Raw genomic sequence first — 25,864 nt, forward strand, 5'->3', positions numbered from 1 at the left:
GTGTAGTACTACACATCACTGCAGAAGACTGGAAATGAGCTAAATGCCCATCGGTAGGGGATTGGAGCGAGAAGTCATGACTGATCTGCCCAGTGGAATGCTGTGTGTCGCCATCATCACATCATCATCAGATTAATAAAAAAGATGAATATAATAATAACAACAACAACAACAACAACAGAATGAAGAAACTTACCGGGTAAAAATATGAAAGGCTCCAAGTGATAATGTGAAGGGAAGGGGGAGGGGAAAGGCAGCTGGAAAACAGTCTGTAACCTGTTCTAACTATCTGCTCATCAGTGGTTTGCATCTGGAAGAACTGGAGGAGGAGACAGGAAACTCGCAACTTTGTCTAACTCTCAGAACTGAAACTTGCTACACTCTATCCTTTTGTACTTTTTGAATTTGAAACCATGTGAATGTGTTCCATACTCAAGAAAGTAAAGGTACAAGAAATAAATGGAAGGGGGGGGTAATGAAAAATAAACAAAATGAAAATTAATAATAGTGTAGCCTTGTAAGCGCCTTACAAATACAAACCCAGTTGTGTCTCCTCGCCATATGGAGTGGGTCATGTTACTCTCCCATTTAAAAAAAATTTTTTTCAACGTTTATTTATTTTTGGGACAGAGAGAGACAGAGCATGAACAGGGGAGGGGCAGAGAGAGAGGGAGACACAGAATTGGAAACAGTCTCCAGGCTCTGAGCCATCAGCCCAGAGCCTGACGCGGGGCTCGAACTCCTGGACCACGAGATCATGACCTGGCTGAAGTCGTACGCTTAACCGACTGCGCCACCCAGGCACCCCATGACTTGTTTCTTTCACTTAGCATGTTTTCGAGATTCATCTATGTTGCGGCATGTATCCGTATGCCCTTCCTCTTTATGGTTGAATAATATTCCACTGTATGGGTAGACTGCATTGTGTTGGTCTGCCCATTTGTTCATGGACATTGGGTTATTTCTACCTTTTGTTTGCTATTGTGAATAGTGCTGTTATGAACGTTCAAGAATATATTTTCGTTTGAATGACCACTTTCAATTCTTCCGAGTCTATATCGAGGGGGTATGTGTGGCTATTTCACCTTCATTATCTATATTTTACAGGTTTAACGTTTTTTTCCTTACCCCCCCCCCCCAAAAAAAAAAAAAAGGAAGGAAGGAAGGAAAATTCAGGAATGGAGAGGTGAGAAAGTGTCAAGCAGAGAACAGCATGTTTGGGGTGGGGTGGGGTGGGGAGGGGGGTCTTGTGTTGGGGGAGACTGAGGGCCTTGGATTGGGACATCAGAGCCGGCAGTGTGGTGGAGAGAGGCCGGGAGCTGCACGAGCCACTGTGTCCAGCCTCTTAGTTCAAGCTGAATGCTGGACGCATTCCTAGCGCACTGAGAAGCCATTGAAAAGGTTTTAAGCTGGAGAGTCACATGATCCGATTAGTGTTTTAGAGAAATTCCTGTGGGACCCGCGTGGAGGCCCGGCCGGATGCAGGGGAGACCCAGGCTGGGAGCAGGGAGGAGGCGGGGCGCGGGCCCAGGTGAGAGAGGGGGGCCTGGGCAGGGCTGGCCTCTCGGGCAGGGGGCGGGACCTGGCTCTGATTGGCTCCGGGCTGCACTCTGGGAGGGCCAGTCCCACTGCAACTGCCTCCTCATTGGCTCTCCTGCTTCCAGCCCCCCTACCTCCCGGCCAGTCTCCCGCACCCAGAAATCACAGGCTGTCACTGCAGCGCTGAACAACCTCTAGTGCTCCCCATCCCTTCCTCCCGAGTTCCTCACCCCTCCCTGTGAGGCTGGACGGGTCTGGCCCCTGGAGCCTCCCTCAGCTGACTGCCCCCTCTCTCTCCCTGCTTCACTCTCTGCTCCAGCCACACCGTCCTCTTTGCTCTCTGTGGACCCCAGGGCCTTTCAACGTGCTGTTCTCCCTCTCCGGAATGCCCTTCCCCTAGATTTCCACGAAGTTTCCCTTACTCCCATCATTTCTTTCAGATGTCCTCAGAGACACCTCTCCTGTCCGCCTTAGCTAAAAGATCCCTCCTGTCACCCTCTGGTCCTTCCTCTGCCTTAATTTCCAACCTGTACTTACAGCAAAGTAGCATTAGGCTACTTGTAGATTACCCACTGATTGCCCATCTCCCCCTCCGCAGGAGTAGAAGTAATTCCCTGAGGGCAGGCTTTGCTGAAATGCTGAAATGCTCACCACTCAGCACCAAGCCGCGCACAGAAATGTGGATGAGGAGTGAAGAGGGGATGAGGCTGGGGCTTCAGGAGAGGGGGACCCCCTGAAGGGAGAGGACTGAGGCGGGGTGGGGAGACGAGGAGCTCGGGTGAGCGTCCAGGTGGCCGCCTGGACGGATCAGCTGCGAGCGAGTCGTCAGCGTCAGCCCAATAATCGGCTCTCTGGAGAGCAAAATCCTCCCTCGTTCCTTCGGAGCCTCAGTTAGCACACCTATGAAATGGGGCCACAGTGAGAGGAGTCAGGTACAGGGTCCAGCCTTGGGCCCTTGGGAGGCCCTGGGGTGGGGGGATGGGGGAAATGGGTGAATCCCTTTCGCTATTGTCTCAGAAGAGAAAGGATTGGATTGGAGGTGAGGTGGGAGGAGTGGAGCCTCCACAGGTCCCTCTTCATTAATCCTTAGCTGGAGGCCATCTCCATGACAACCCTGGCTCCTTTCCAGACCCTCTGTGCTCGACACCGAGCGGGTCTTGTCCCTGGGGCGGTGCCTGAATCTAAGGGGGCGGGTCTTGTTTCTCCAAGACAGATTCTCTTTTTTTTTCTTCTTTTTTTTTTTTTTTTGCCCCAGGGGATGAGTCTGCTTCCTGGATCCCGGGTTGCCTCTTTTACATTTTTTTTTTTTTCTTGTGAGATACGAGACTCATAGACTAAAAGAGCACGATACAAATGCACAGTTAGCAAAGAATGATCAATGGATCACCAGATTAAGACATGGAATGTTAGCTCCCACCCCAGACTCCACAGAAGATTGGGCGTGATGCATCCAACCCCACTGTTCTGAGTTTCTATGGGCAAAGGTTTTCCTCACTTTTCTAGATGGTTCACGACCCACGATACATCCTAAACAGTATTATAGTTTTGGTGGCTTTATGAATGTTATATAAATGGAATCATACTCCATGGGCTTCTTCTTGCCTTCTTGCATTGGGTTTCTTTGTAACTTTCATCCATGCAAATGTGGGTTTCTGCACTCCTTTTCATTGCTGTATAGTATTCCACAGCATAATATAGCACTGTTTATTGATCTGCTGTACTGTTGATGGATGTCTTATTCTGTTCTGGCTGCTATAACAAAATACCGCAGACTGGGTGGCTTGTAAACAACAGAAATTTATTGCTCACAGTCCTGGAAGCCAGAGGTCCAAGATCAAGGCACCAGCATGCTTGCCTTCTGGGGAAGGCCCTCTTCTAGGCCCTCATGGCCACTGACTTCTTGCTTCGTCCTCACATGGTGGAGAGGACTAGGGATCACTCTGGAGCCTTTGGAATGTGGTCACTAATCCCATGCATGAGGACTCCACCCTCGTGATTTAAGCACCTCGCAATGGCTCCATCTCCAAATATTGTCACACTGGGCTTTAGGATTTCAACATATCAATTTTGATGGGGACACGAACATTCAGACCCTCACAGTGATGTTCCAGTTGTTTAGAGTTTGAGGCTGACCATATGTGCTGCTGGGAGTGTTTTTCTATGTGTCTCCCAGTGCAGGTGAAGGGATTTCTCTGGGGCTTGTGCCTAGCAGTGGGATTGCTGCATCGCGAGATATGCACATCTTCAGCCTTATTAGAGCATGCCAATCTCCCAGGCGTCTTATATTTAAGAAGCTCAAAATGGAATTCTTGATTCACCTAAACCCCTACCCAAATGTGTTCTTCCCCTTTTTTGTTCTTAATTCAAAATGCCACCACTCAACCAGACCCTCTTGATTCCTCCCTTTCAGTTACACACACACACACACACACACACACACACACTCACATTCTACTTACAGAATTCATCTCGAACCCACCCATTTCTCTCCACCACTAAGGTCTAGCCACCCCCCCCCCCCCATCTCTCCTGCTGGACTGCTATAGTCTTCTGCTTCCACTGTACCCCTCCAGTTCCTTCTCCACTCAGCAGCCAGAGGGAACTTTGTAAAGTGCAAGAGTGATCCCATCCCTCCACGTTAAAATCTTGCTTTCGATGACCTGGAAGGCCCACCAGCCTCTGCGTGACCTGACCCCTCGACCTCAGTTCTTCCCTCTTCTCCGTGCCCATCCAGGCATCCTCCTCGCTGGTCTCTCGCCACCCTTCAGGTTTCAGATCAAATGCCACCTCTGTAGAGAAGCCCACGGGACACCCAAACTGGGATGGCAGAGTCACTTTCTTAACACCTCTCCTCATCTCCTTCAGATGCTCAAAACCATCTGGAAATTACTCTCCTTTCTTTGATTACTCTTTTCTCCACCCTATCGCCCACACACTAAACATATAAACCCCATGAGGAGTTATTTCCTTTGCTGTTGGATCCCCAGAGAGGATTACAATGCCTGGCACAGAATAGGCACTCAGTATACAGGAATGTAATCTAGTGCACAGAAGACAATACGAATGGCTGACCCCTTCCCTGATGGGCGAATCCTATCCTAGGAATTGGATGTAAGCGTTCAAGGTACAAATTTGGACACCTGGAGGTGGAGTCTAAGAGATAGGGTCTCTGCTTAGGGGTAGAACTTTTCTTTAAGGAGATAGTTTGGTTTTTAGGGGGCAAGTCTTATGGGATTGATGGTTTCTAAAGGGCATGTTTAGCCCATTGGAGACGGATGTTGTATTTAAGGGACTGGGTTCCCTTTTGGTGAGACTTAAACCCTTTCTGATTTTAATGGTCGTGCACTCTCGACTCAAAATTTGTCAGGAGGGAGGGAGGAAAGATCTTTATTTAGGGGGCCTGTCCTAAACCAGGGAGGGAGAAACTCCCACCTCTCTGGAGCCAAGGATCAGAAAATGAGACATCAGTGACTGACAGGACAAGGTTTATTGGGGTCCTGGAGACATTAGGGAGTGGGATGAGGGGGCAAGGTCGAGGCTCACAGGGGGGAACCCCCTAGCCAAACCCCCTTCCCCCTTGGGGTTGAGGGGAACACAGAGACAGACAAACCAACAGAGATGGAAAGACTGACAGGTGCTACAGCAGAGTGGGAGGAAAACCCCAATGTCCACCACCTCCCATTCAGATGAGTTCACAGGATGGGGAATGACGTGGACTGGCCCACACTTGAGAGCGAGGGAGGAGTGTCTGCCGTATTCACCTAAGGAGGGTGGGGGGGCAGGCCACAGTCTGGACCAGCCCATTCCAGTGGACAGGGGTGTGTATCTGAATCAGTTCATTCTACTGGGCAGGAGGGATTTCAAACCAGCCTATTCTAGTGGTTGGGGGTGGGGAAGATCATTAGGGTTGATCCATTCTGCAGTAGGGGAGGGAGACCTAATTGGGGAGTGGGGGCTGAGGGCAGGGGACATCTACCCTGGTCCTCTTTCAGCATAAGGAATGAAATGGGGTGGGAGTGGGGGAAGGCAGATTCCGGCTATATCCATTTTGGGGGGGGAGGACGCCAGTGACTGGTGGGTAGCATTTGGAGGGGATCTAGGGAAATTCGGGGTCATGATCTCCCCACATTCTCCAGATCAAGGTCGTTGGGAATGATGGCTCTCAGGGAGAGGGGCAGCCTTCCCTTGGGGGTGGGGGGGGAAGGTGCCCATCCGTCATTATTAGGGCCCTCAAGATGAGAAGTACTTGGGAGACCCATTTCTCACTGCTAGGTCCCCACAGCTTGGAGGCTGCCTATTGACTTGGGGGTGCCCAGCGTATATTCCAGGGGTCTCTTCATGGACCCTGGACCCCGGAGCTGAGGAATCTCTCCGTTTATTTGCTGCCCTCCAGCTCAGGGCCCTGTCTCTCCAGCCAGGGTCCCCTTGCTTCAGGGCCCGTGGATCTGGATCCAGACCGGGCCGGGCCCAAGTCCAGCCCCGCCCCGGGGAGGGGCGGTTGGGCGGAGGCGCGGCCTGGCCGTCAGTCCATGCCCCGGTGCAGCTTCAGGTGCCGAGAGAGGTTGCTGAGCGTGATGAAGCCCTTGCCGCAAATGTGGCAGGGAAAGGGCCGCTCGGTGCCATGCAGCAGCCGGTGGCGCTTGAGGTAGCACTCGTGGCGGAAGAACTTGCCGCACTCGAGGCACGGGAACGGCTTCTCGCCCGTGTGCACCAGCACGTGCCGCTCCAGGTCGCGCGGCGAGCGGAACAGCTTCTCGCACTCGGAGCAGCCGAAGATCTTCTTGCCCCGGCCCGAGCCGGACGCGGCCTCCCCGGCCGCCGGCTCCCCCTCCGGGGCCGCGGGCGTCGCCTCCGCCCCTCCACCCTCGCCGTGGCTGGCCCGCCGGTGCTCTTCTAGGGCCGCCAGGGCCGCGTACAGGGCCCCGCAGTGGCCGCAGCCGTAGGTGGCGGGCCCCGAGTGGGCCTCCAGGTGGCTGGCCAGCGCGGCAGCTGAAGCGAAGAAGGTCCCGCAGTCGCACTGGTACAGGGTGTCTTCCGGCGCCTCGGCCACGGCCGCGGGCGCTGGGGCCTCCCCGCCACCCTCGGGGAGCAGCCCCCGGAGCTCAGGCACGCCGCCCCCGGCGTGGCCCAGGAGCAGCCCGCCGTCCCAGGCCGGCTGGGCGCTGCCTGCCTCCGCAGGACCGCCGCCTCCGCCGCCGTCGGCCGCCCCCGCGGCCCAGGCCTGCGCAGGGGGCGCGCCCGGGCTCTGCAGGTCGTGCGTCAGCTTGTGCCGCTCTAGCAGCGCGGGGGCGTTGAAGTCGCGCTCGCAGCGCGGGCACTTGAAGGGCTTCACATCAGTGTGCGCCGCCCAGTGGGCCGCCAGCTCGCGGCCCTGGTCGAAGCGCCGCGCACAGGCTCCGCAGGCGAACGGGGGCAGTGAGGCGGCGGCCGCGGCCGCGGCCTCCGCCAGCCCCCAGCTGCCCGGGCCCGCGCCCGCCGCCTCTGGGCCCTCTCCGCCAGCAGCTCCCGCACCCCCGCACACCGAGCAGGGGCCCACGTTGCAGCAGACGGAGCAGGGCGCGCTCAGGGCGGGCAGGCCTGGGCCGGGCTGCAGTGGAGACGGGAGCACCCCACGGTGCTGGCGCTTGAGGTGGCGGCCCAAGCTGGAGCGTGAGGAGAAGCGCAGCTCGCAGACCAGGCAGCAGTAGGGTTTCTCACCAGTGTGGACGACCTGGGAGGGAGAGAGGGAGAGAGGGAGAGCGCGGCATCAGAGCAGAGGGTCCAGTCTGCAGGGCGGATTCCTGCCCTCCCGACTGGCCTTGCCTAGCTTCCACCTTCTCCCTCTTCTTCTCTGATTTGGGTCATGCTGGGATTCTTTCTGCCCCTTCCCTCGCAGGACCTTTGCACGTGCTGTTCCTTTAGGCTGGAGAACTCTTCCTCCCATTCGTCCAGACTAACTCTTACTCATTTTCACCAAGCCCACCTAGGAAACTGGGACTCCCTGGGAGAATGGTTAGGTACTAGGGCTCTGAGCACTAACAAACCTGGGTTCAAGTCCCCCCTCTGCCTTCTAGTTGCAGTGAAAACTAGACAAGTAACATCATCTCTGAGGCTCTGCTTTTCTCCTCTGTGACACGGGCACAAGATGTGCCATCTCACAGGGTCGTTGTGAGTATAGGATAAAATCATCACTAAACAGCTACTCAATTCCTAGAAATTGTAATTATTATCGATAAACGTTCCGACCTCCTATGGATGTCCTCTAAGGTGGTGGATATCGGGAAGAGGTGGAGAGGATCTTTCATAATCCCCTGGGATGGGAGGTGGTTTTTCAAGGTAAATGTCCAACCTTCTAGAGCAAGAACTGTCCAACAGAGCTTTCTGCACTGATGGAGGTGTTGTGTACCTTCACTGACCAATATGGCAGCCACCAGCGACACCTGGCTTTTGAGCACGTGAAATGTGGCCAGTGTGTTACACAAGACTGTGCCTTACTGATAGTGGCCCTTGTGGTTTATTTAAAAGTCTGGGAGTACTAGAGACAGATTTTGAGCGTCCAGTCCTTTTGATTGGTAGTGCCTGCCTGTTGAACTGTAAAGCTAAATGAGAAAGCACAGCGCTGTCTGCTGCCCAAAGTGGGGCCCTGTGGCTCCAAGGGTGTGTCCAGCCCAGGGAGGCCAGCCTGAGCCCAGCCTGCGGGACTCACCTGGTGGTGCAGCAGGCCGGTGGAGTCTCGGAACCCTTTAGGGCAGGCAGAGCAGCGGTAGGGCCGCTCGCCGGTGTGCGAACGCAGGTGGTTGGCCAGGTTGAAGCTGTGTTTGAAGCCCTTGCCACAGCGCGGACACGCGTGGGGTTTGAGTGCAGTGTGCCGGGCGAAGTGGCGCCGAAGGTCCGAGCGGTAGCGGAAGCTCTTGCCACACTCACTGCAGTGAAATGGGACCCGGGGAGCAGCAGCAGCGGGAGGTGCTGGGGCCGGGGCCGGGGCGGGGACCGGGGGCACTGGCAGCGGGGCATCATCCATGGTGGTGTGGTGGGAGGGCAGTGGCGAGTGGAGGCTCTCTCTGGAGCAAGGGGAGACATGGAGGGCAGGTGAAGCAGTCAGCTCCCCATCAGCCCTCTCCTATCAGTCTCCTTGGACTCAGGACCCGCTATCTGTCCCCTGGGAACCCTTCCCACTTCCCTCCAAGCTACACTCAACCTCCAAGCCACGACCACCCACCGTTAAGCCTCCCCTTCTCCTACAAACCCTCCTCTCACTCATCTACCAGTCTTCCTAATCAGTGCCAAGTGGCTAATACACTCCTGAGTGTTTTTAAGCCTCTTCTCTACTTGGACCCCACCCCCCTTCTCCCTAAGCCCCGCCCACTCTGTTAGCCCCCAGCCACTCTGAATCAGGTCCCACCCACTCCTCCTCAAGTTCCCGTTGCCTCTTGAATTCTCTGACAAGTCCCTTCCTCTCTGAAAGTCCCTCCCAGTCTTCTTCGAGAGTGAAAGTCATCTTCGGGGAAAAGATTCACATTCCTAGCAAATGAGTGGGACAAAGATTTGGGGCCAAGTGCACTTGGTTCAACCTTCCAGGGCGACCAGGAATGGTCCTGGAACCTCTGAAGAAACCAACTGTCCATCTGCAGAAAGTCTGTCCATCTGCACAGTGGGAGTAACAGGGGTACCTACCTCATGCAGTGGAGGTGAGGCGTAAGCAAAACTGTGGCAGTGCGTGCCGCGCCCTGACTCAGGCAGGGGCCCAGCAAAGGCTCAACAGGCAAGCGGTTCTGATTACTACTGCCCGCCAAGTTCCTCTGAGATTGCTCTCTAAATCCTACCATCTCTTCTCGGCTAAGGTGCGCCTCCAGAACGCCACACAGGTTGTCGTCTCCACCTAGCCTGTAGGGGGGCCCGTCCTTTCCAAGACCCTCCACTCAGCCTTCCGGGGGGAGCCCCTTCCCAGCCCTCCAAATCATTGCACTTACGTTATGAAGACTTGTTATTTCCACTAAGACTAATTACACGCCTAAATCCCATCACCTCACTGCGCCCACTCCTGCACAAACTACTCCCCTTCTGCTCTAAGCTCCGCCCACCTGTGCCCTGAGTCCCATTCCCGCTCCCCCCCCCGCCCCCCCCACTCAGCCCAGGAAAGTCCCTTCCACCCTTCAACCTGGGACCCTCCTAGCACTCTTTGGCCACGCCCCTTATCAAGCCCCACCCATTGCTAAGCCCCACCCATTTTCTACCCATAGTCCCGTTTCTTCCACTAAGCCCAGCCTATTTCCATTCTAAGCCACGCCCCTCTGAAAGCTCCTCCCCGCAGCTGCTCCGCCCCTGTCGCCACTAAGCCCCGCCCCCTTCCCACCCAGTCGCCTGCAGGACTGGCCCCCCCTCCCCTGTCGGCTCTGGGACCGAGGCCCTGAGTACCGGCCTTTTGTGCCCCTCCCCCCTGTCCCTAAGAGGTGCGGCCCGGGGCGCCCGGGGTGGGAGCAGGTCAGGAGCGACCCGCAGCCGGGCGAGTCCACCTCGCTCGCACGGAGCGGGGGTTTTGGAGCCCTGGGGCGGCCCCAGGAGGCCGGGAAAGTCAGTCGGCTTTTCTCTTTAATTACTTACACCTCCCTCTGGGCGCCGACATTTTGGGCAGCGGGGGCAGCGTCACTTCCACCCGGGGGCCCCTCGACTTCCGCCTCGGCTCCCTGCTCCCCCACACTCCTTTCTCCCGCCCCCTTGGCTTCCCCCTCCCCACCGCCCGCCCTTATCCCTGTTTCCCGTCCCTTCCCCAGCACTGGAAGTTGGGGGAAGCCAGGGTGGCGCCATCTTTGGTGAGGGCACAGTGGGGCGGAGCTAAGGGGGGGGACTCCCGGCGCCATACAGACTGAGGGCAACAGGCTCCCGCCGCGGCCTCCTGCCCTCGGTGTCTGTGCTGGCGGGAGTTCACGTTGATGAGGGCAGATGTGATTCCCTTTTCACAGCCTTAGACTCCTCCTGTGTAGGATGTAGCTTTGAGTCCGGAGAAAAGAAAAATCAAAGTTCGGCGACTGTGGTAGAGTTAGGAGGAAAGAGCAGGTCCCGTGTTGTTGTCAGCTCTCCAGGGGGCTTTGAAGCCTATCAGGCGCCATGTTAATTACGGGAACAAACAGCCATTTTCCCGCTCCTCATCCTTGTGGTACCTGCCTTTGATTGGGTCACCCTGCTGGGTACTTTGTGGGAGGAAAGACATTTCTATGTGGTCCAGAATGTGTTGGTGGGGTTATTTCCCGCTCGGGGCCAGCGAAGGCGACGGGCGCGCAGGCGCGTTTTGGCTGCAAGGACGTGACCGGTCCTTAGGACCCGGCGCGTCCTCTTTGTTCCCCGCGGGCGCGGGCCCGACTGAGAGGGAGTGGGGGAGGGAGAGGGCGGGGCCGTCCCCAAGCGCGCCGCCGAGGGGCAGGGCCCCCTGGCCCCCGCCCCTTCCCACCCGCCGGCCCCGTCGCCCCCGCGCGCGCACACTCGCGAGCCCAGGCGACATGCAAATGAGGTACCCGAGAGGCGGGGGTCCGGGCGGGGAGAGGGGGAGCGGAGGGAGGGGAGGCCCGGGGCCGCGCGCTCCTGGAGCGCGCCCCCACACCTGCTTCTGCGCCCGCGCCCGCCGCAGCGCGCGCGCCGACCTCGCGCCCCGCGGAGTCGGCCCGGGCGCGCGCGCGCAGACCCCCTTCCTGGAGGCCCTCGCCGTCCGCGGCCCGCGCGCCGCTCATTGGCCGCCGCCCCCGCAGGGCCCGCCCCGCGCGCTCGGGCCGCCGGGCGCGTGCCTGCACTGGGGTGGCAGAGGGGCAAGGGGCGAGGCCCCTGTTCCGGAGACCCCGGTTCTAGTCCAGGCCTTCCTACCGGAGCGAACCATGTGATCGTGGAAAAGTGGTGGCCCCTCTCTGGCCTTCAATGTATGTGCCTGTTCCAGTGGCACCTGCAGCCCCAGCTGTTAACTGCACCTCTTCCTTCCTCACTCTCGCCTTAATTACACCCTAGTCTCATGGTCCCATGCTCTGTCGATGGAGGTCATGGTGGTGATGGTAGTTTACTGAGTGCTTACTATTACCGACTGACAACTTGCTATAGCCATTTTACAGAGGTGGAAACTGGCCCAGAGAAGCAAAGTCATTTGTTAATTAATGGCAGAGCTGGATCTAACCCAGGTGTAAGGAACCCTATGGTATCCCCTTGTCTCCTTGGGTGCATTTCTTCTCACTCCCTGCGCCTTTGGGGTCCTGGAGATCTAGTTCGAGTCCTGATCCCGCTCTTGTTTGCAGAGAGGGCTTGGGCAACTGACCAGGCTTTCCTGTGCCTCTGTTTCCCCAGCTGCAAAATGGGGGTGATGTACCATTATTCAGAAAGTTGGCGTGGGGCTTAGCTGTCAGTGAGTGCCTAGCTGATATCTTCTAGGCACTTCTGTGCACTGAGCACTTTATGTGTATTATCCTCATGCCATGTCTGTGCGAGTAAGATGACCTATTCGTCCTATTTTGCGAAAGGCTTAACGGAGGCTCAGAGAAATAATTGCCCCAGACCACACAGAGAGTGAGTGACAGACTCAGGAGTTGAACCCAGACCCTGTGAGTTGGGAGCCTTAACAGTTCCCATATATTTCTTCACCCACGACTTGGGGCCAAACATCACCTGGGACCACCAGTCCCTGTCTTCTCCCAGTCCTGAACTCCCACACTCCTCCCACTTTGCCAAACAGAAGCGGGACAAAACGTTTCTGGGCCTCCATGGCTCAGGTTTGATGGGCTCTTTGTTTTGAGGATCGCAATACTGGCCCATACCCTTAGTTGGACTCTATCCTATCCTCCTATGAAGATTTTCCTTTATTTTGATTCAAGATGACTCTGAACTTCTAGGAAGGGGGTGAGGGAGGCTTAGGAGACACCTGTGTGGCTAAAGGTGGTGTCTTTTTACCAAATGGTTGGAATTATCTTGCTATTTTACCCACCAGTGTAGCTATAACTGTCCAGGTGAATGTTGGCCATGCCCAGGTCGAGAGACTCAGACCAAGGGATGGGCGAGGTGTTGGGGGACAAGGGATGACTCAGACCCTCCCTGCACTGACGGCTGCCCCCTCTCTCCTCTTAGCCCGGCTCCAGTGCCCAGACCCAAGCCCCCCACTGCTCAATGGACACCCCCAGCCCAGACCCGTTGCCTTCGCCTTTGCCCGGGGAGGAAGAGAAACCTCTGGCCTTACCTCCTCCTGTTCCCCGGGGCCGCCGAGGCCGGCGCCCTGGGGGGGCCACCTCCTCGAATCGGACGCTCAAGGCCGCCCTCCCTCGCAAGCGGGGCCGCCCCCCCAAGTCAGGGCAGGAGCCCCCGCTGGCACAGGGGGTGACAGACCCTGTGGGCAGCGGCGGTGGCAGTGACCTCCTGTTGATCGATGATCAGGGTGTGCCCTATACAGTCTCTGAGGGGTCAGCGTCTGGTTTGCCTGAGGGCTCCGGCCCCAAGAAGGCCCCGCACTTCTGCCCGGTGTGCCTGCGGGCCTTCCCCTACCTCTCCGACCTGGAACGCCACAGCATCTCGCACTCAGAGCTGAAGCCGCACGAGTGCAAGGATTGCGGCAAGACCTTCAAGCGGTCCAGCCACCTGCGGCGGCACTGCAACATCCATGCCGGCCTGCGGCCCTTCCGCTGCCCACTCTGCCCTCGTCGCTTCCGCGAGGCGGGTGAGCTGGCCCACCACCACCGTGTCCACTCCGGGGAGCGCCCCTACCAGTGCCCTGTCTGCCGGCTGCGCTTCACGGAGGCCAACACGCTCCGGCGCCATGCCAAACGCAAGCACCCCGAGGCCATGGGGGCACCCCTGTGTTCCCCGGACCCAGGGCCCGAACCACCGTGGGACGACGAGGGCATTCCGGCTACGGCAGGGGCTGAAGAGGGGGTGGAGGAGCCGGAGGGCAAAGAGCTGGCTTGACCCACACCCTGGGCCACCTGTCCCCAGGCCAGGTTTAGAGCTGGGAGTTCAGCTGGTGCTGAGCCTGGGCAGGAAAGCTGGGACGCCCTCATACCTGGTGGTCTTCCCGTTGTGGGAGGGGGTTGAGGGTGAGGACCTAAACTCCTGGGTCCTGCTGCCTTCCGCCACCCTCCCCCGGACTGACAGGCCCCTGGAGGCAGGGGCCTTGGAAATAAATATCTGCCTACTGGCTTCCTGTGTGTATTCAGTGATGGTACCAGGTGCCTTGTTAGCTTGCCACTATGGGCTGGCTTGGAGGAAGGCTTTGCCCCCTCTCCCAGCTCCAGCAGACCCCAAAGTGCTCCCTGTAAATATCCACTCTAAGTAAAACATTGAACCTCTGTGCAAATGTGATCTAGGTCCCCATCCCCCATCCCAGCCATATTCTTGGAAATTCTGCCCCCACTACTTTGCTCCATCACTTTGTCCTGACACTAAGGAAAAACCGAGTTGAGGGTTGTGAGCAGAATTGATAACTTTGGTAAGGCTTACTTAGATAAGAGGTGTGGCCAGGAGGGGGCGGGGCTAGGGAAACGGGGCGGGGTTGGGGCTAAGGGGTGAGGCTGATGAGCATTGTGGGCGGGGTTTAGGGGGCAGGTGTTGAGAACAAGGGTGGGGCTTGACTTGGTTTAAGGGTTGGCAGGCAGAAGGTGGAAACGGTTTAGAGGCCATATGAATAGGGTTTATCTGAGAGGAGACGTTTCAAGGGGGAACTGCAGGAGAGCAAGGTGTTGGGACAGACGGGATGTAACTGTGAAGAGAAGGTGCTGTGAGGGGGGCATGACTGTTATTCAGGCACAGGTGACAGAAGGGGGTACCTAAATAAGGACTAAGGAAGGGAAGTGCCTGAGACGAAGGGCGCTTAGTAGGAAGGGGCTGGGCTAACACAGGGGGCTTGGTGCAGCCTAAAAACCTCTGGGGGGCACTGCTAGAAGAGTGTTGGGCTGTGGGCGGGGCTGAGGGGAGATAGGTGGAGTTCTTGGGGACTTGGAAGTGGGTAAAAACAGGAGAAAAATCGTGGGTGCTGGGCGAGGAGGATGGATTTTAAGGCAGTGGGCGGGGCTTGAATAATTAAGTTATAAAATGGGCGTGGTTCAGAATGGGGGCGGGGCTTACACGCCAGATTTATGCGAGGGGCGTGGCTTAACCGGATGTCCGGAGCATGTGGGCCGTGCCCTAGGCGGCGGGGGCTCAGGGCGCAGGCGCACGTTGCTTAGCTCGCCTACCGGAAGCGGCCTAGGCTCTCCCCGTCCGCGTCCCCGAGCCAGTGCGCAGGCGCACTTCTCTTTCCCGGTCGCCGCCACCGCCTCCTCTTTCCGCTTCTCCACGCCGGCGCCTCGGAGACGGGCGCGACTTCCGCTTCCGGGCGGGCGGGCAGGCGGGCGGCGCGGGGCTGCCGGGGAGGGGGAGGGGGCGGCACTTCCGGTCGGGCCCTCGGGTCTCCCCGGAGCGGCGGCGCCTCCTCCGCCTCCTCGGCCTCCTCCCGGCGGAGACCCCTGCGCCGGTGAGTGACGGGGCGCGTGGCCCGGGGACCCGGGGGCAACGGGGGCGGGGGGTCCCGCCCTGGCCCGCTCTGGTCCCCAGAACGACCCCGTCAGTGCCTCTCCCGGCGGGCCCTCGCCAGGGGTCCCCCCAGTCACTGCTCCCCCATAAGACCCTTCCAGACATCTGCCCCATTAACGCCCCCATGCAGGACGGCTGCCAAAGCGTCCTTATTTGTGGCGATCCCTTAAACTGCTGCCAGGGCCCCCATGAATGCTTTCTCATAGGATCGCTTCTGCGTAACCCTCGTCATTGCTGCCTCCAGGACAGCCCCCCAAATGCCACCAGCGCTGCCTTCCTTCATGGAGGGCAGCTGCCCGTGAACCCTCCGTTAGTATTCCCTATAGGCTGCCTCCAAAGAGTGTTGCATTAGTGCTTCGCTGCAGAACTGCCCCTCTTATCTCTGTCCACACACAACAGCCCCCAATTCTCCCACATTTCCACTCCCCACCCCCCCACCCCCCCGCCTCCTCCCGATGTAAAAATACTTTCCATTCTGGTCTGCAGCAAAAAATACCTTTTTTCTTCTTTTTTCTTTTCTTCTGCCACCCCCCCCCCCCCACCCGGTACCGTAGTGGTTGAGAATACCCCTTTCAACCCTCCCCCCCACCTCCTTCCCCCCCCCCACCATAGAACAGCTAGCTCCCTCTAGAGTTCTGCTCTCACACCCACATCCTCTCCCCATTCAGGTGGAAACAGCTGCCTGTTTAGCTCCAGGCTCCAATGAAACACTTCTGCTGTACCTCCCTCCTCTCCCCAAGCCAGGTCCCCAGTCCTGTCCCCAGTCCTCCCACAGAGCAGTGCCCCACAGTGAGCCTCTCCCTCTCAGACCACCTCTTTCTGTGGCGTTAACCTCTCCCGCTTCGCACCCAGCTTCATTTCATCCTCCTGGACGCCCTAGAGAAGACCCCCATCTTTACTATGGCCTGACCTCTTTTTTTCCCCAGGCATGTGTTCATTCATTCATTCATTCATTCATTCACTGTTCTAGGTACAGGGCATACAGTGGTGAAGGAGAGAGATACACATGGTCTTTCATTTTGTGGGTTTTACAGTCTACTTGAGAGAGTTCAAACACAAGTGAACGAATAAGATAAATCCTGTTTTCTGGGTTCTCCCAGAGCCCGATGGTTTACCTCAGAGGTGAAAACTGAATTAGCAGAGGTGACTTAGCCATGTAGAGATCTGGGTGGACGGTTTCAGGCAGCGAGAATAGCAAGCGCAAAGGTCCTGAGGTGGCCGTGATCATGGTGAGTGGAGGAGTACCAGGGAAGCCAGTGAGGTTGGAGCAGAGGAAGAGAACAAGAGGGAGAGGGTTTGATGTCTTAGGGCATTGGGGATAAGGGCACTGTGATCAATTTTCTCGCCTTTGTCAGCTCTACCAAGCCCATACTGTTCTTCATTTGTTCATTCGTTCATTTGTTCAAGTGTTTGATGAGGACCTGTTACACATGGGGGATGCAGCAGAGAACCAAACAGACAAAAACCCTTGCCCTCATGGAGCGCATATGCTAGCTGATGGGACAATTAAAAAACAAAATGTGTGTGTGTGTGTGTGTGTGTGTGTGTGTATAAAATACAGCAGGATCAGGGTATGGTCACAGAAGAGGGTGGCAAAAAGGCCTTCTTCAAAAGATTCCCATTGTCATCTTGTCGCCCCCCAAAGCCACACACACACCTCTGTGTAAATCCCGACCCTCCTGGACAACTGTGGCCAACCGGGGGCTGCTCTTACCAGCTGCCCCCAAGAGTGAAGTGGTTAAGAGGGTGAGTCCAGGATTCCACTGTGTTCACATCTCTGAGCACACCTCTCCCTCTTTTCCTAGCCTCATTCATTCACTTATTTCATAAATATTTTTGGAGACAGGCACTGTTCTAGGTCCTGGGATAGAACAGTGAACAAAACAGGTAAAAATTGTTGCCTGTATGGAGCCCACCTTCTAGAGGGGGAGGCCAGCAACAACAAGACAAGCAGAATATGTGGTTTATCGGGTGATGCTGACAGGTAAGGACAGAAACAAAGCAGGCTGGGAAGAGCCGGAATGTCGGTGTGGATGACAGGTTACAGGGGCCATGGAGAGCCTCACTGAGGAGACAGCCTTTGGGCAGAGGTGTGAAAGAGGTGAGGGAGAGAGAGGTATAGAGATAGCAATCAGAGGATTCCAGACAGAAGCAACAGCCAGTGCAAGGGCCCTGGGGTAGGAATGCTGGCATGTTGGAGGAGCAGCCAGGTGGCCATGGAGGGTATGTAGGTCATCATAGAGACTTTGACTTTAAGTGGGATGGGTGTCATTGCAGGGTTTGAACAGAGGAGGGACGTGGTTTGGCCTTAGTCCTCCCGTCTGTTAAATGAGAATAATAGTAATGCTTATCTGATGAGTGTGTTATGAAGTTGGAGACAAACCACATAAGATACGTAGTACAGTGCTTATTAGCGTTCAGAAGATCCTGGTGGCTGGTTCTGGGCTCGGGTATCAAGGAAGTGGGTGCGGCGAAGTGTATTTCTAGTATAAGGCAGAGTGGGGGACCTTCCTTTATTTTGGAGAGAGAATGTTGAAAGACAGCATGCTGTAGTGGGTAACAGCACGCACTCTGGAGCCCTGCTGCCTGCCTCCTATTCCTGGCTCTGCCACGGCTTGTTACTGGTATGACATTAGGAGATGAATTTATGTCTCCGGCCCTCAGTCTCTTCCTCTGTGAAACAGAGTTGATAGTGGTCACCATCTTCTTGACTCAGTAGGAAGATTCGTTGAAGGATTTAGAAGAGCACTAGGCAGGTAGAAAGCACTTCACACTACGCGGTACGTGTGTCCACGTTACTGTTATTAACAGAGTACAGCTTCATCCCAAGTCGAACCTATTGTAGCAGAATGGCCCACAGGTCCTGGTATCAGAGAGATTTGGAATCTAATACCTACTTTCCCCTTGACTGGCTATGTGACCTTGGGGAAATGACCCCCCCTTTCTCAGTTTTCCCACTTACAAAATGGAGCTGATAACAGTACAGGACCATCATGAGGCCTCACGATGCTGCACCTCAAACTGGTTGAACAATAAACACAAACGTGAGCTGTTACGATTACGAGTGCAGTTGCTGTCCCCTTGGGACATGCCCCCATCATGCTTCTCTCCATAGGATGCGTCTCCCCTTAGAAAGACACCGATTTAAGGCTGCGATCCCCTGAAAGAGGAAATGCCTCTTATTTCCCAGTGGAAATACTGGGAGCCTGATCACTTCCATCCCCCAGTGCTCCTCCCTGCTCTTCACAGCAGTAGCCCTTCACATCTTCCCACTCGCCTTTGGGTCCCTCCTTACAACATCACCGCCCTTGAATTCCTTCTTCTGGGGACCTCCACCCCGTGTCAACTCCATCTCTGCTAAACGTCCCCCTCCCTCCCTCAGGGGGTTCTGGTCAGCTCAGTCTTGTTCCTTTGCTCATTTAACAAACACTTATCAGTATAGGCTATCAGTTTACCTCTGAGCCCTACTTTGGCTGCATCTTCTCTAAGTTTTGGTACGTTGTGTTTTCATATTTATTCATCCGGGGTTCCTTGTTTCTTGTGGTTTCTTGGTGGGTCTGCTGGTGATTTAGGAGGGTGCTGTTTAAGTCCCATATATCAGCAAATACTTATCAAACAACCACACCATACTGGGTGCTGTGCTCGGTGCTGGGGGCACAGCGGCAAACAAGACGGACCAAATCCTTATTCTGTTAGGTGGGGATGCCAGACAGTAAACACACAGTCAAAGAAATACACACAGCAAGTGGTGGCAGTGACAGTGATGAGAAAATGCAGCAAGATGAGGGGTTAGGGAGGATTGGGTAGGATGGAGAGGACATCTGAACAGGGACCTGAAGCAGGCACAGGACTGAACCTTGAGATCTGAGAAATAGACTCACCACATCACTGCTCCATCCGTTCAAGACAGACACCCCCTTCCCCTCCCACCCAGCCCCCTACATAAACTCCCATCACCTAGGTAACACCCCCCAGTAAGGCTCCAGGCCCCACAGTCCACCCCTCCTTTGTCCACCTTAGGAAACAAACAACCTGGTGGGGGAAGTGGGGAGGCTGAGCCGCAGACTTGCTCTGTGACCTTGGGCAATTTACTTGACTTCTCTGTGCTTCTGTTTTGTCAAATGGGGATAATAGTCCCTATGTCATAGTCTCATAGATTTTGGGGGGATTGAGTTAATATATATAATGTGCTGGGAGCACACTGGGCTTGTAGGAAATGCCCAGTCAACATTACCTGTTATTAATATGTACCCTGATGGAGGCAAGCCAGGGCGGTGGTTTCTTCCCTAAGACACGTCCTTCCCCTGCCCCTTGCACTCCTCTACCATGTGCTTTCTGCCCACCCAGCCCACTCTCCTGGTCTCCTGGGTTTAGGTTTCCCCCACAGGCTCCCACCACCACTGCAGCCATGCCTTTGTTCCTTCTGGAGAGCAAATTAACCAGAGGGGGTGTGAAGGGCATGGGATGTTGAGTCTCGTCCAAGGACACCCAGAGCTAGAGGCTAAAAATACCGACCTCTTGGCGGAGGAGTGGAGGAGACACTCACCTTTCACCTGTGGAGGGGAGAGAGCCAGCTGGCTGGCTGGGGGCAGATGGGCCCTGGCCTTGGTAGGCATCGCTGACCCCTGTTGTGGGCACAGAGCCAGGCCCCCATGGGCCAGGGATTATGGACAAGAAGCATGCTACACCTTGGGGGCTCTTCTCCCACTGACTGTCCGCGGACTTGGTGGAGGTGTTTCCCCAGCCCCCTGGGTGGCTCAGGTTCAAAAGTCCATTGTAGGAGCTGAGGTTCTGGTGGGGGCCGGGGCGCAGACATGGACACCTGCCTTCTGGGATGACAAATACTGTAAAGGAGGTGCCCAGAGACTGACTGCCATTGCACAGGAGGCAGGGAAATCCCCACCTGGGGCGAGGATGGAGACCTGCACCCCCTGGGCATCTGCTGTCGGGGTCCCCCAGGTGTGTGATGTCACCGAAGGTACACATAATGTTTCCTTCCGTGCAGAGTGAGCTCCCTAAATTCCCCCTGCAGCCTAGGGGTTACCGCCTCCTCGTAGAAATGGAGAAAGCGAGGTTCGGGAAGGAGAGGGAATGTGAACCCAGGTCTGTCCAGGTGCAGTGCCCACCTGTTTCCTGCTGCGTCAGGCTGCCTTCTCAGTGCCAGGCCTCCCGGTGTAACTTGCTTCTTCCAGGCAAACACCTTGTAGTAAAAGAACACGGCCCTCCCCAACACTGATTTCATCCCAGTTCTCTTGGTCTGTCTTGACTTTGTCTACTGCCAGTGCTGAGAGGGTATCGATATAATACCACTTACCGCATGCTTGCAAAGTGCCAGGAAGCCTCCACCCGAAGGCCTGCTATTTGCTTGCTGGAGCCTCACATCGACCCCGAGCAGGAGGGGTGTGCTTTGTCACCTCTGTTCGTAGATGTGGAAATCCGGGCACAGAGAGGTTCAGGAACTTGCCTGTGGTCACACAGCTGGAATGTGGTGGGCCTCAGATTCCTATCTGGCACTCGAGCTCTAGAGTCCACCCTCTTATCGTTTTAGAGGCAAAACCTGAGGGGATTGAGAACGGGGCTCGTGTGTGTGTGTGTGTGTGTGTGTGTGTGTGTGTGTTTTGGAGAGGGGGGTAGGACACGGTGCTGATACCCAAGAGTTTGTAAGGGGACTGCCACCAGAGGCAAGGGGTGCTGGGAGAATTAGATTGGGGGTGCAGAGCTGAGGGCCTGGGGGATGGGGAGAAAGGATGTGGGAAGACCCCAGAAACAACGGGAACGTGGAAGGGATGGGAGGGCAGGAGCAAAGGGGCCCCAGCAAGGAGGTGGACGGCTGAGCAGGCGTCTGTGGTGCGCTAGAGCCAGGAGGGGGGCTGCCCTGTGCGCTGGAGGGGCGGGGGGCCGAGAGGAGCAAGGCTGGGAGGCAGACTGTGGCTCCGGCAGATGGCCATGACTTCCGGCGCCCGGTCCCCTTTCCTCAGCCCTCTCCTCTTCTCCACAGGGTCTGCCGTCGCCCACGCCGCCCGAGATGGAGGCAAACGCAGCGGGCGGTGCCGCCGGGGGCGGTGGGGGCAGCGGCATAGGGGGCGAGGACGGGGTTCACTTCCAGAGCTACCCCTTCGACTTTCTGGAGTTCCTCAACCACCAGCGCTTCGAGCCCATGGAACTGTACGGGGAGCACGCCAAGGCGGTGGCCGCCCTGCCCTGCGCCCCCGGGCCGCCGCCCCAGCCCCCGCCCCAGCCCCCTCCGCCCCAGTACGACTACCCGCCTCAGGCGACCTTCAAACCCAAGGCGGAGGCGCCGTCCTCGTCCTCGTCGTCCTCGTCGTCGTCCTCGTCGTCGTCCTCGTCGTCGTCGTCCTCCTCGCAGGCCAAGAAGCCCGACCCGCCCCTGCCGCCCGCCTTCGGGCCCCCTCCGCCCCCCCTATTTGATGCTGCCTTCCCCGCCCCGCAGTGGGGCATCGTCGACCTGTCTGGACACCAGCACCTTTTTGGGAACCTGAAACGCGGAGGGCCCGCGACCGGGCCGGGGGTGACCCCGGGGCTGGCCTCTCCCACCGGGACCCCGGGGCCGCTTCCCGCCCCCTCACAGACCCCTCCGGGGCCCGCCGCAGGGGCGGCGGCCTGCGACCCGGCCAAGGACGACAAGGGCTACTTCCGGAGGCTCAAGTACCTGATGGAGCGGCGCTTCCCCTGCGGCGTGTGCCAGAAGTCCTTCAAGCAGTCCTCGCACCTGGTGCAGCACATGCTGGTGCACTCAGGCGAGCGGCCCTACGAGTGCGGCGTCTGCGGCCGCACCTACAACCACGTGTCCAGCCTCATCCGCCACCGCCGCTGCCACAAGGACGTGCCGCCCGCCCCCGGGGGCCCGCCGCAGCCCGGGGCGCCCCTCCCGCCGCTGGGCCTGCCGGCGCCCACGGCCGGCGCACCCCCCGCCGCCCCCACCCCCGTGCCCTCCGGCCCTCCCGCCCCGCCCCCAGCCGCCGCCGCCGGAGCCGGAGCCGGAGCCGCCGTGGCCTCCAGCGTGGCGGAGGCGGCCGGAGCCCCCGCTGGGGTGGGCGTGCCCCCTCCCGCGGCGGGGGGCGGCGAGGGCCCGTTTGCCTGCCCGCTGTGCTGGAAGGTCTTCAAGAAGCCCAGCCACCTCCACCAGCACCAGATTATCCACACCGGCGAGAAGCCCTTCTCCTGCTCCGTGTGCAGCAAGAGCTTCAACCGCAGGGAGAGCCTCAAGCGGCACGTGAAGACGCACTCTGCCGACCTCTTGCGCCTGCCATGCGGCGTCTGCGGGAAGGCCTTCCGCGACGCCGCCTACCTGCTCAAGCACCAGGCGGCCCACGCGGGCGCGGGCGCGGCGGGACCCCGGCCCGTGTACCCCTGCGACCTGTGTGGCAAGTCGTACTCGGCGCCCCAGAGCCTGCTCCGCCACAAGGCGGCGCACGCCCCGCCCGCCACCGCCCCGGACGCGCCCAAGGACGCGGCGGCCGCGGTCGCGCAGCCCCCGCCAGCCTTCCCTGCAGGCCCCTACCTACTGCCCCCGGACCCTCCGGCCACGGACAGCGAGAAGGCCGCGGCGGCCGCGGCGGCCGTGGTGTATGGCGCCGTGCCCGTCCCGCTCTTGGGGGCGCACCCGCTGCTGCTCGGCGGGGCTGGCACCAGCGCGGCGGGCGGCGCGGGCGCCAGCGTCCCTGGAAAGACTTTCTGCTGCGGCATCTGCGGGCGGGGCTTCGGGCGACGCGAGACTCTGAAGCGCCACGAGCGCATCCACACCGGCGAGAAGCCCCACCAGTGTCCCGTGTGCGGGAAGCGCTTCCGGGAGTCCTTCCACCTGAGCAAGCACCACGTGGTGCACACCCGCGAGCGGCCCTACAAGTGCGAGCTGTGCGGCAAGGTCTTCGGCTACCCGCAGAGCCTCACCCGCCACCGCCAGGTGCACCGCCTCCAACTGCCCTGCGCCCTGGCTGGGGCTGCGGGCCTCCCGGCCACGCAGGGTGCGCCCGCGGCCTGTGGGCCAGGCGCCTCGGCCGCCTCTGCCGGGGCCGCCGATGCCCTGAGCTATGCCTGCTCGGACTGCGGCGAACACTTCCCGGATCTCTTCCACGTGATGAGCCACAAGGAGGCCCACATGGCGGAGAAGCCGTACGGCTGCGATGCCTGCGGCAAGACCTTCGGCTTCATCGAGAATCTCATGTGGCACAAGCTGGTCCACCAGGCTGCCCCCGAGCGCCTGCTCCCGCCCACACCCGGGGGTCCCCAACCCCCGGATGGCTCCAGCAGCGCCGACGCGGCCAGCGTGCTGGACAACGGGCTGGCGGGAGAGGTGGGGGCGGCCGTGGCTGCCCTGGCGGGGGTGTCCGGGGGTGACGACGCCAGCGGGACGGCGGTGGCGGGGGGCGGCGGGGGTGCCAGCTCGGGCCCTGAGCGCTTCAGCTGTGCCACGTGTGGCCAGAGCTTCAAACACTTCCTGGGCCTGGTGACTCACAAGTACGTGCACCTGGTGCGGCGGACCCTAGGCTGTGGCCTCTGCGGCCAGAGCTTCGCCGGTGCCTACGACCTGCTCCTGCACCGCCGCAGCCACCGGCAGAAGCGGGGCTTCCGCTGCCCGGTGTGCGGCAAGCGCTTCTGGGAGGCGGCCCTGCTGATGCGCCACCAGCGCTGCCACACGGAGCAGCGGCCCTACCGGTGCGGCGTGTGTGGCCGAGGCTTCCTGCGCTCTTGGTACCTGCGGCAGCACCGCGTGGTGCACACCGGCGAGCGCGCCTTCAAGTGCGGCGTGTGCGCCAAGCGCTTCGCGCAGTCGTCCAGCCTGGCGGAGCACCGGCGGCTGCACGCCGTGGCCCGGCCCCAGCGCTGTGGCGCCTGCGGCAAGACCTTCCGCTACCGCTCCAACCTGCTGGAGCACCAGCGGCTGCACCTGGGGGAGCGCGCCTACCGTTGCGAGCACTGCGGGAAGGGCTTCTTCTACCTGAGCTCGGTGCTGCGCCACCAGCGCGCCCACGAGCCGCCGCGGCCCGAGCTCCGCTGCCCTGCCTGCCTCAAGGCCTTCAAGGACCCCGGCTACTTCCGTAAACACCTGGCGGCGCACCAGGGCGGAAGGCCCTTCCGCTGCTCCTCCTGTGGGGAGGGCTTCGCCAACACCTATGGCCTCAAGAAACACCGCCTGGCGCACAAAGCCGAGGGCCTCGGGGGACCTGGGGCAGGGGCGGGCGCCTTGGCCGGAAAAGATGCCTGACCAGGAGGGGGCTCCCATCCGCCACTCCAATCAGATGTCCCCTCTCAACCCCTCCCCTCCTTCTCTCCAGTTGCTGATCAGACTCTTAACCCCTCCTCGCTGTTGCCCAGCCATCCTTCAGAACTTCGGACAGACTAGCCTCCTTGCAGGCTCATGCCGCACAGACTCCGGTCCCGGACGTCTCTGGCCCTCCCCTCAGCCCGTCAGACACTGAACTTGACCCTCCGTCCAACTCCGTTTTGTAACCTTCATCGGCGCCCCCTCCCCCAGCAGCATTCTGTCCCCCGATAAGCTTTGGTGGAGGATGTGGGTCTGAACTGCCCTTCCCCATTCCTTTGGGATCTGGCTGGAACCGAGTATGCGTGGAGTTGGGAGGGCACAAGGGGGACTGGGTGCTCTTTTGGATTGTGGGGGTGGGGGCGGGGTGGTAGACGCGGCTTGTACAGAGCGGAGAATAATAAATCGTATCAACAGGGCTACCAGAGTCCTTTCTTGTATCCCAGGGAGAGGGGATTAAGCGCTGACAAAATTGAGAACTTTTGTTTCCCAGGGATTTTGATTCCCCGACACCCTCTGCCTCACCCTCAGGCTTTCTGCTTTGCCTCATCCAAATGACAATTACTGAGGATTTACCGGATCCAAGCTTCAGTCTGCACGTTGGGCAAAGGGAGATGAACAAGACAGGTAAGTTTCTGTTCTCAGAAACTCACAGTGTGCCTGGACTCCTTCCCCTTTTGAGATGTTTTTGGCCTTTGTTCGTCTGGCCCACATTTCCAGAAGCCCTCCCCCACCCCCCAACGTCTGCTGGGTCCTTCACTGGACACCGGGGAAACATGAATTGGACACGCTCCTTGCCCTCAATGGAGGAGAACCCCTGTGTTCCCGCGTCGCACAGACTCCTCGACCATCGCACCCATCTGTCCAGGATAATTGGGAGGGGCTTCAAAAGCCCTTCCACGGCGCTCACTTCCGTTGTTGGAACAGTGAGCCAGCTATGTGCTCTCTGTGTTGTTATCCCATCTGTCAGAAGAGGAGGCGGAGGTCCTGGAGAAGAAAGAGGCTCCAGGGACTCCCAGCAAATCCACAGTAGAACGGGGACTGCAGGCCCAGGGTGCTCAGTGCTGGGACTGGAAGACAAAGCTGGTTCAGGGGGCATGGCCTGGGCAGGTTCGGCTTGACCCACTCCGGGGCAGCAACCTAGTGTGGCCAACCTATGGCAATGCTGAAGACCTGGACTGAGAGAGTCCTTGTGCCAGGGCCCCAGGGTTCAAAAGTCCCACGGACCCAGAGCCACACCACAAAACGTCCACAGAATTATCCCTGAGGGCAGAGAGCATGGAGGAGTCGCTTTGTGAGGCTGGGGGGTAGCCAAGCTCCCTGGAGGAGAAAGTAATGCCTGAACAATAACAAGCCACAGAAGCTTGCCAGGTAAAGTGGGCACAGAATTCTGGGTGGAGGGTTGAGTGTGTTTAACTGAACCCAGCTGTTACAGAGAATTTCGGTGAGGAGTATGGCTGGGAGGTTGGGGGGGGAGGGGTGGGTGGGTGTGGGAGGCTGGATCCTGAAGGGCTTTGAATTCCAAACTAGAGCTTG

At 58.4% G+C, this 25,864-nt stretch overlaps 3 protein-coding genes across 5 annotated transcripts; 2 read left to right on the forward strand and 1 right to left on the reverse strand.

Moving 5' to 3' along the window:
* Positions 1 to 5,007: 5,007 nt before the first annotated feature.
* Positions 5,008 to 10,113, reverse strand: FIZ1 (FLT3 interacting zinc finger 1). 2 transcript variants are annotated; one of them, XM_086690752.1, is made up of 3 exons: positions 9,342 to 10,113; positions 8,225 to 8,579; positions 5,008 to 7,249 (listed from the first exon to the last, which is right to left on the reverse strand). In XM_086690752.1, exons 2-3 carry the CDS (start codon positions 8,537 to 8,539, stop codon positions 6,062 to 6,064), a joined length of 1,503 nt encoding a protein of 500 aa, XP_086546878.1. In that variant the 5' UTR covers positions 8,540 to 8,579; positions 9,342 to 10,113; the 3' UTR covers positions 5,008 to 6,061. The 2 variants fall into 2 exon arrangements, with proteins under 2 accessions (XP_086546878.1, XP_086546877.1); XM_086690751.1 differs by having other exon boundaries at positions 9,193 to 10,113.
* A 295-nt stretch (positions 10,114 to 10,408) lies between these two features.
* On the forward strand, positions 10,409 to 13,674 carry ZNF524 (zinc finger protein 524). The gene is made up of 2 exons (XM_086690753.1): positions 10,409 to 11,023; positions 12,613 to 13,674. The coding sequence occupies exon 2, from the start codon at positions 12,652 to 12,654 to the stop codon at positions 13,441 to 13,443; it is 792 nt and encodes a 263-aa protein (XP_086546879.1). The 5' UTR covers positions 10,409 to 11,023; positions 12,613 to 12,651; the 3' UTR covers positions 13,444 to 13,674.
* A 1,167-nt stretch (positions 13,675 to 14,841) lies between these two features.
* ZNF865 (zinc finger protein 865) lies at positions 14,842 to 24,747 on the forward strand. 2 transcript variants are annotated; one of them, XM_086690748.1, is made up of 3 exons: positions 14,856 to 14,986; positions 15,714 to 15,789; positions 21,044 to 24,747. In XM_086690748.1, exons 2-3 carry the CDS (start codon positions 15,748 to 15,750, stop codon positions 24,269 to 24,271), a joined length of 3,270 nt encoding a protein of 1,089 aa, XP_086546874.1. In that variant the 5' UTR covers positions 14,856 to 14,986; positions 15,714 to 15,747; the 3' UTR covers positions 24,272 to 24,747. The 2 variants fall into 2 exon arrangements, with proteins under 2 accessions (XP_086546875.1, XP_086546874.1); XM_086690749.1 differs by lacking the exon at positions 15,714 to 15,789 and having other exon boundaries at positions 14,842 to 14,986.
* Positions 24,748 to 25,864: the final 1,117 nt, after the last annotated feature.

Source organism: Puma concolor, chromosome E2, assembly GCF_028749965.1.
Source record: "Puma concolor isolate L17-30 chromosome E2, mPumCon1.1.hap2, whole genome shotgun sequence".
Lineage (NCBI taxonomy): Eukaryota > Metazoa > Chordata > Mammalia > Carnivora > Felidae > Puma > Puma concolor.

Excerpts from the sequence above, each read along its gene's own strand:
- FIZ1 (XM_086690751.1), bottom strand. The coding sequence starts at position 9,344 with ATGGTAGGATTTAGAGAGCAATCTCAGAGGAACTTGGCGGGCAGTAGT. Across the intron at positions 8,580-9,192 it reads CCTCACCTCCACTGCATGAG|AGAGAGCCTCCACTCGCCAC; the intron begins GTAGGTACCCCT and ends CCCTTGCTCCAG. Across the intron at positions 7,250-8,224 it reads CCGGCCTGCTGCACCACCAG|GTCGTCCACACTGGTGAGAA; the intron begins GTGAGTCCCGCA and ends TCTCCCTCCCAG.
- ZNF524 (XM_086690753.1), top strand. The coding sequence starts at position 12,652 with ATGGACACCCCCAGCCCAGACCCGTTGCCTTCGCCTTTGCCCGGGGAG.
- ZNF865 (XM_086690748.1), top strand. The coding sequence starts at position 15,748 with ATGAAACACTTCTGCTGTACCTCCCTCCTCTCCCCAAGCCAG. Across the intron at positions 15,790-21,043 it reads CCCTCCTCTCCCCAAGCCAG|GGTCTGCCGTCGCCCACGCC; the intron begins GTCCCCAGTCCT and ends TCTTCTCCACAG.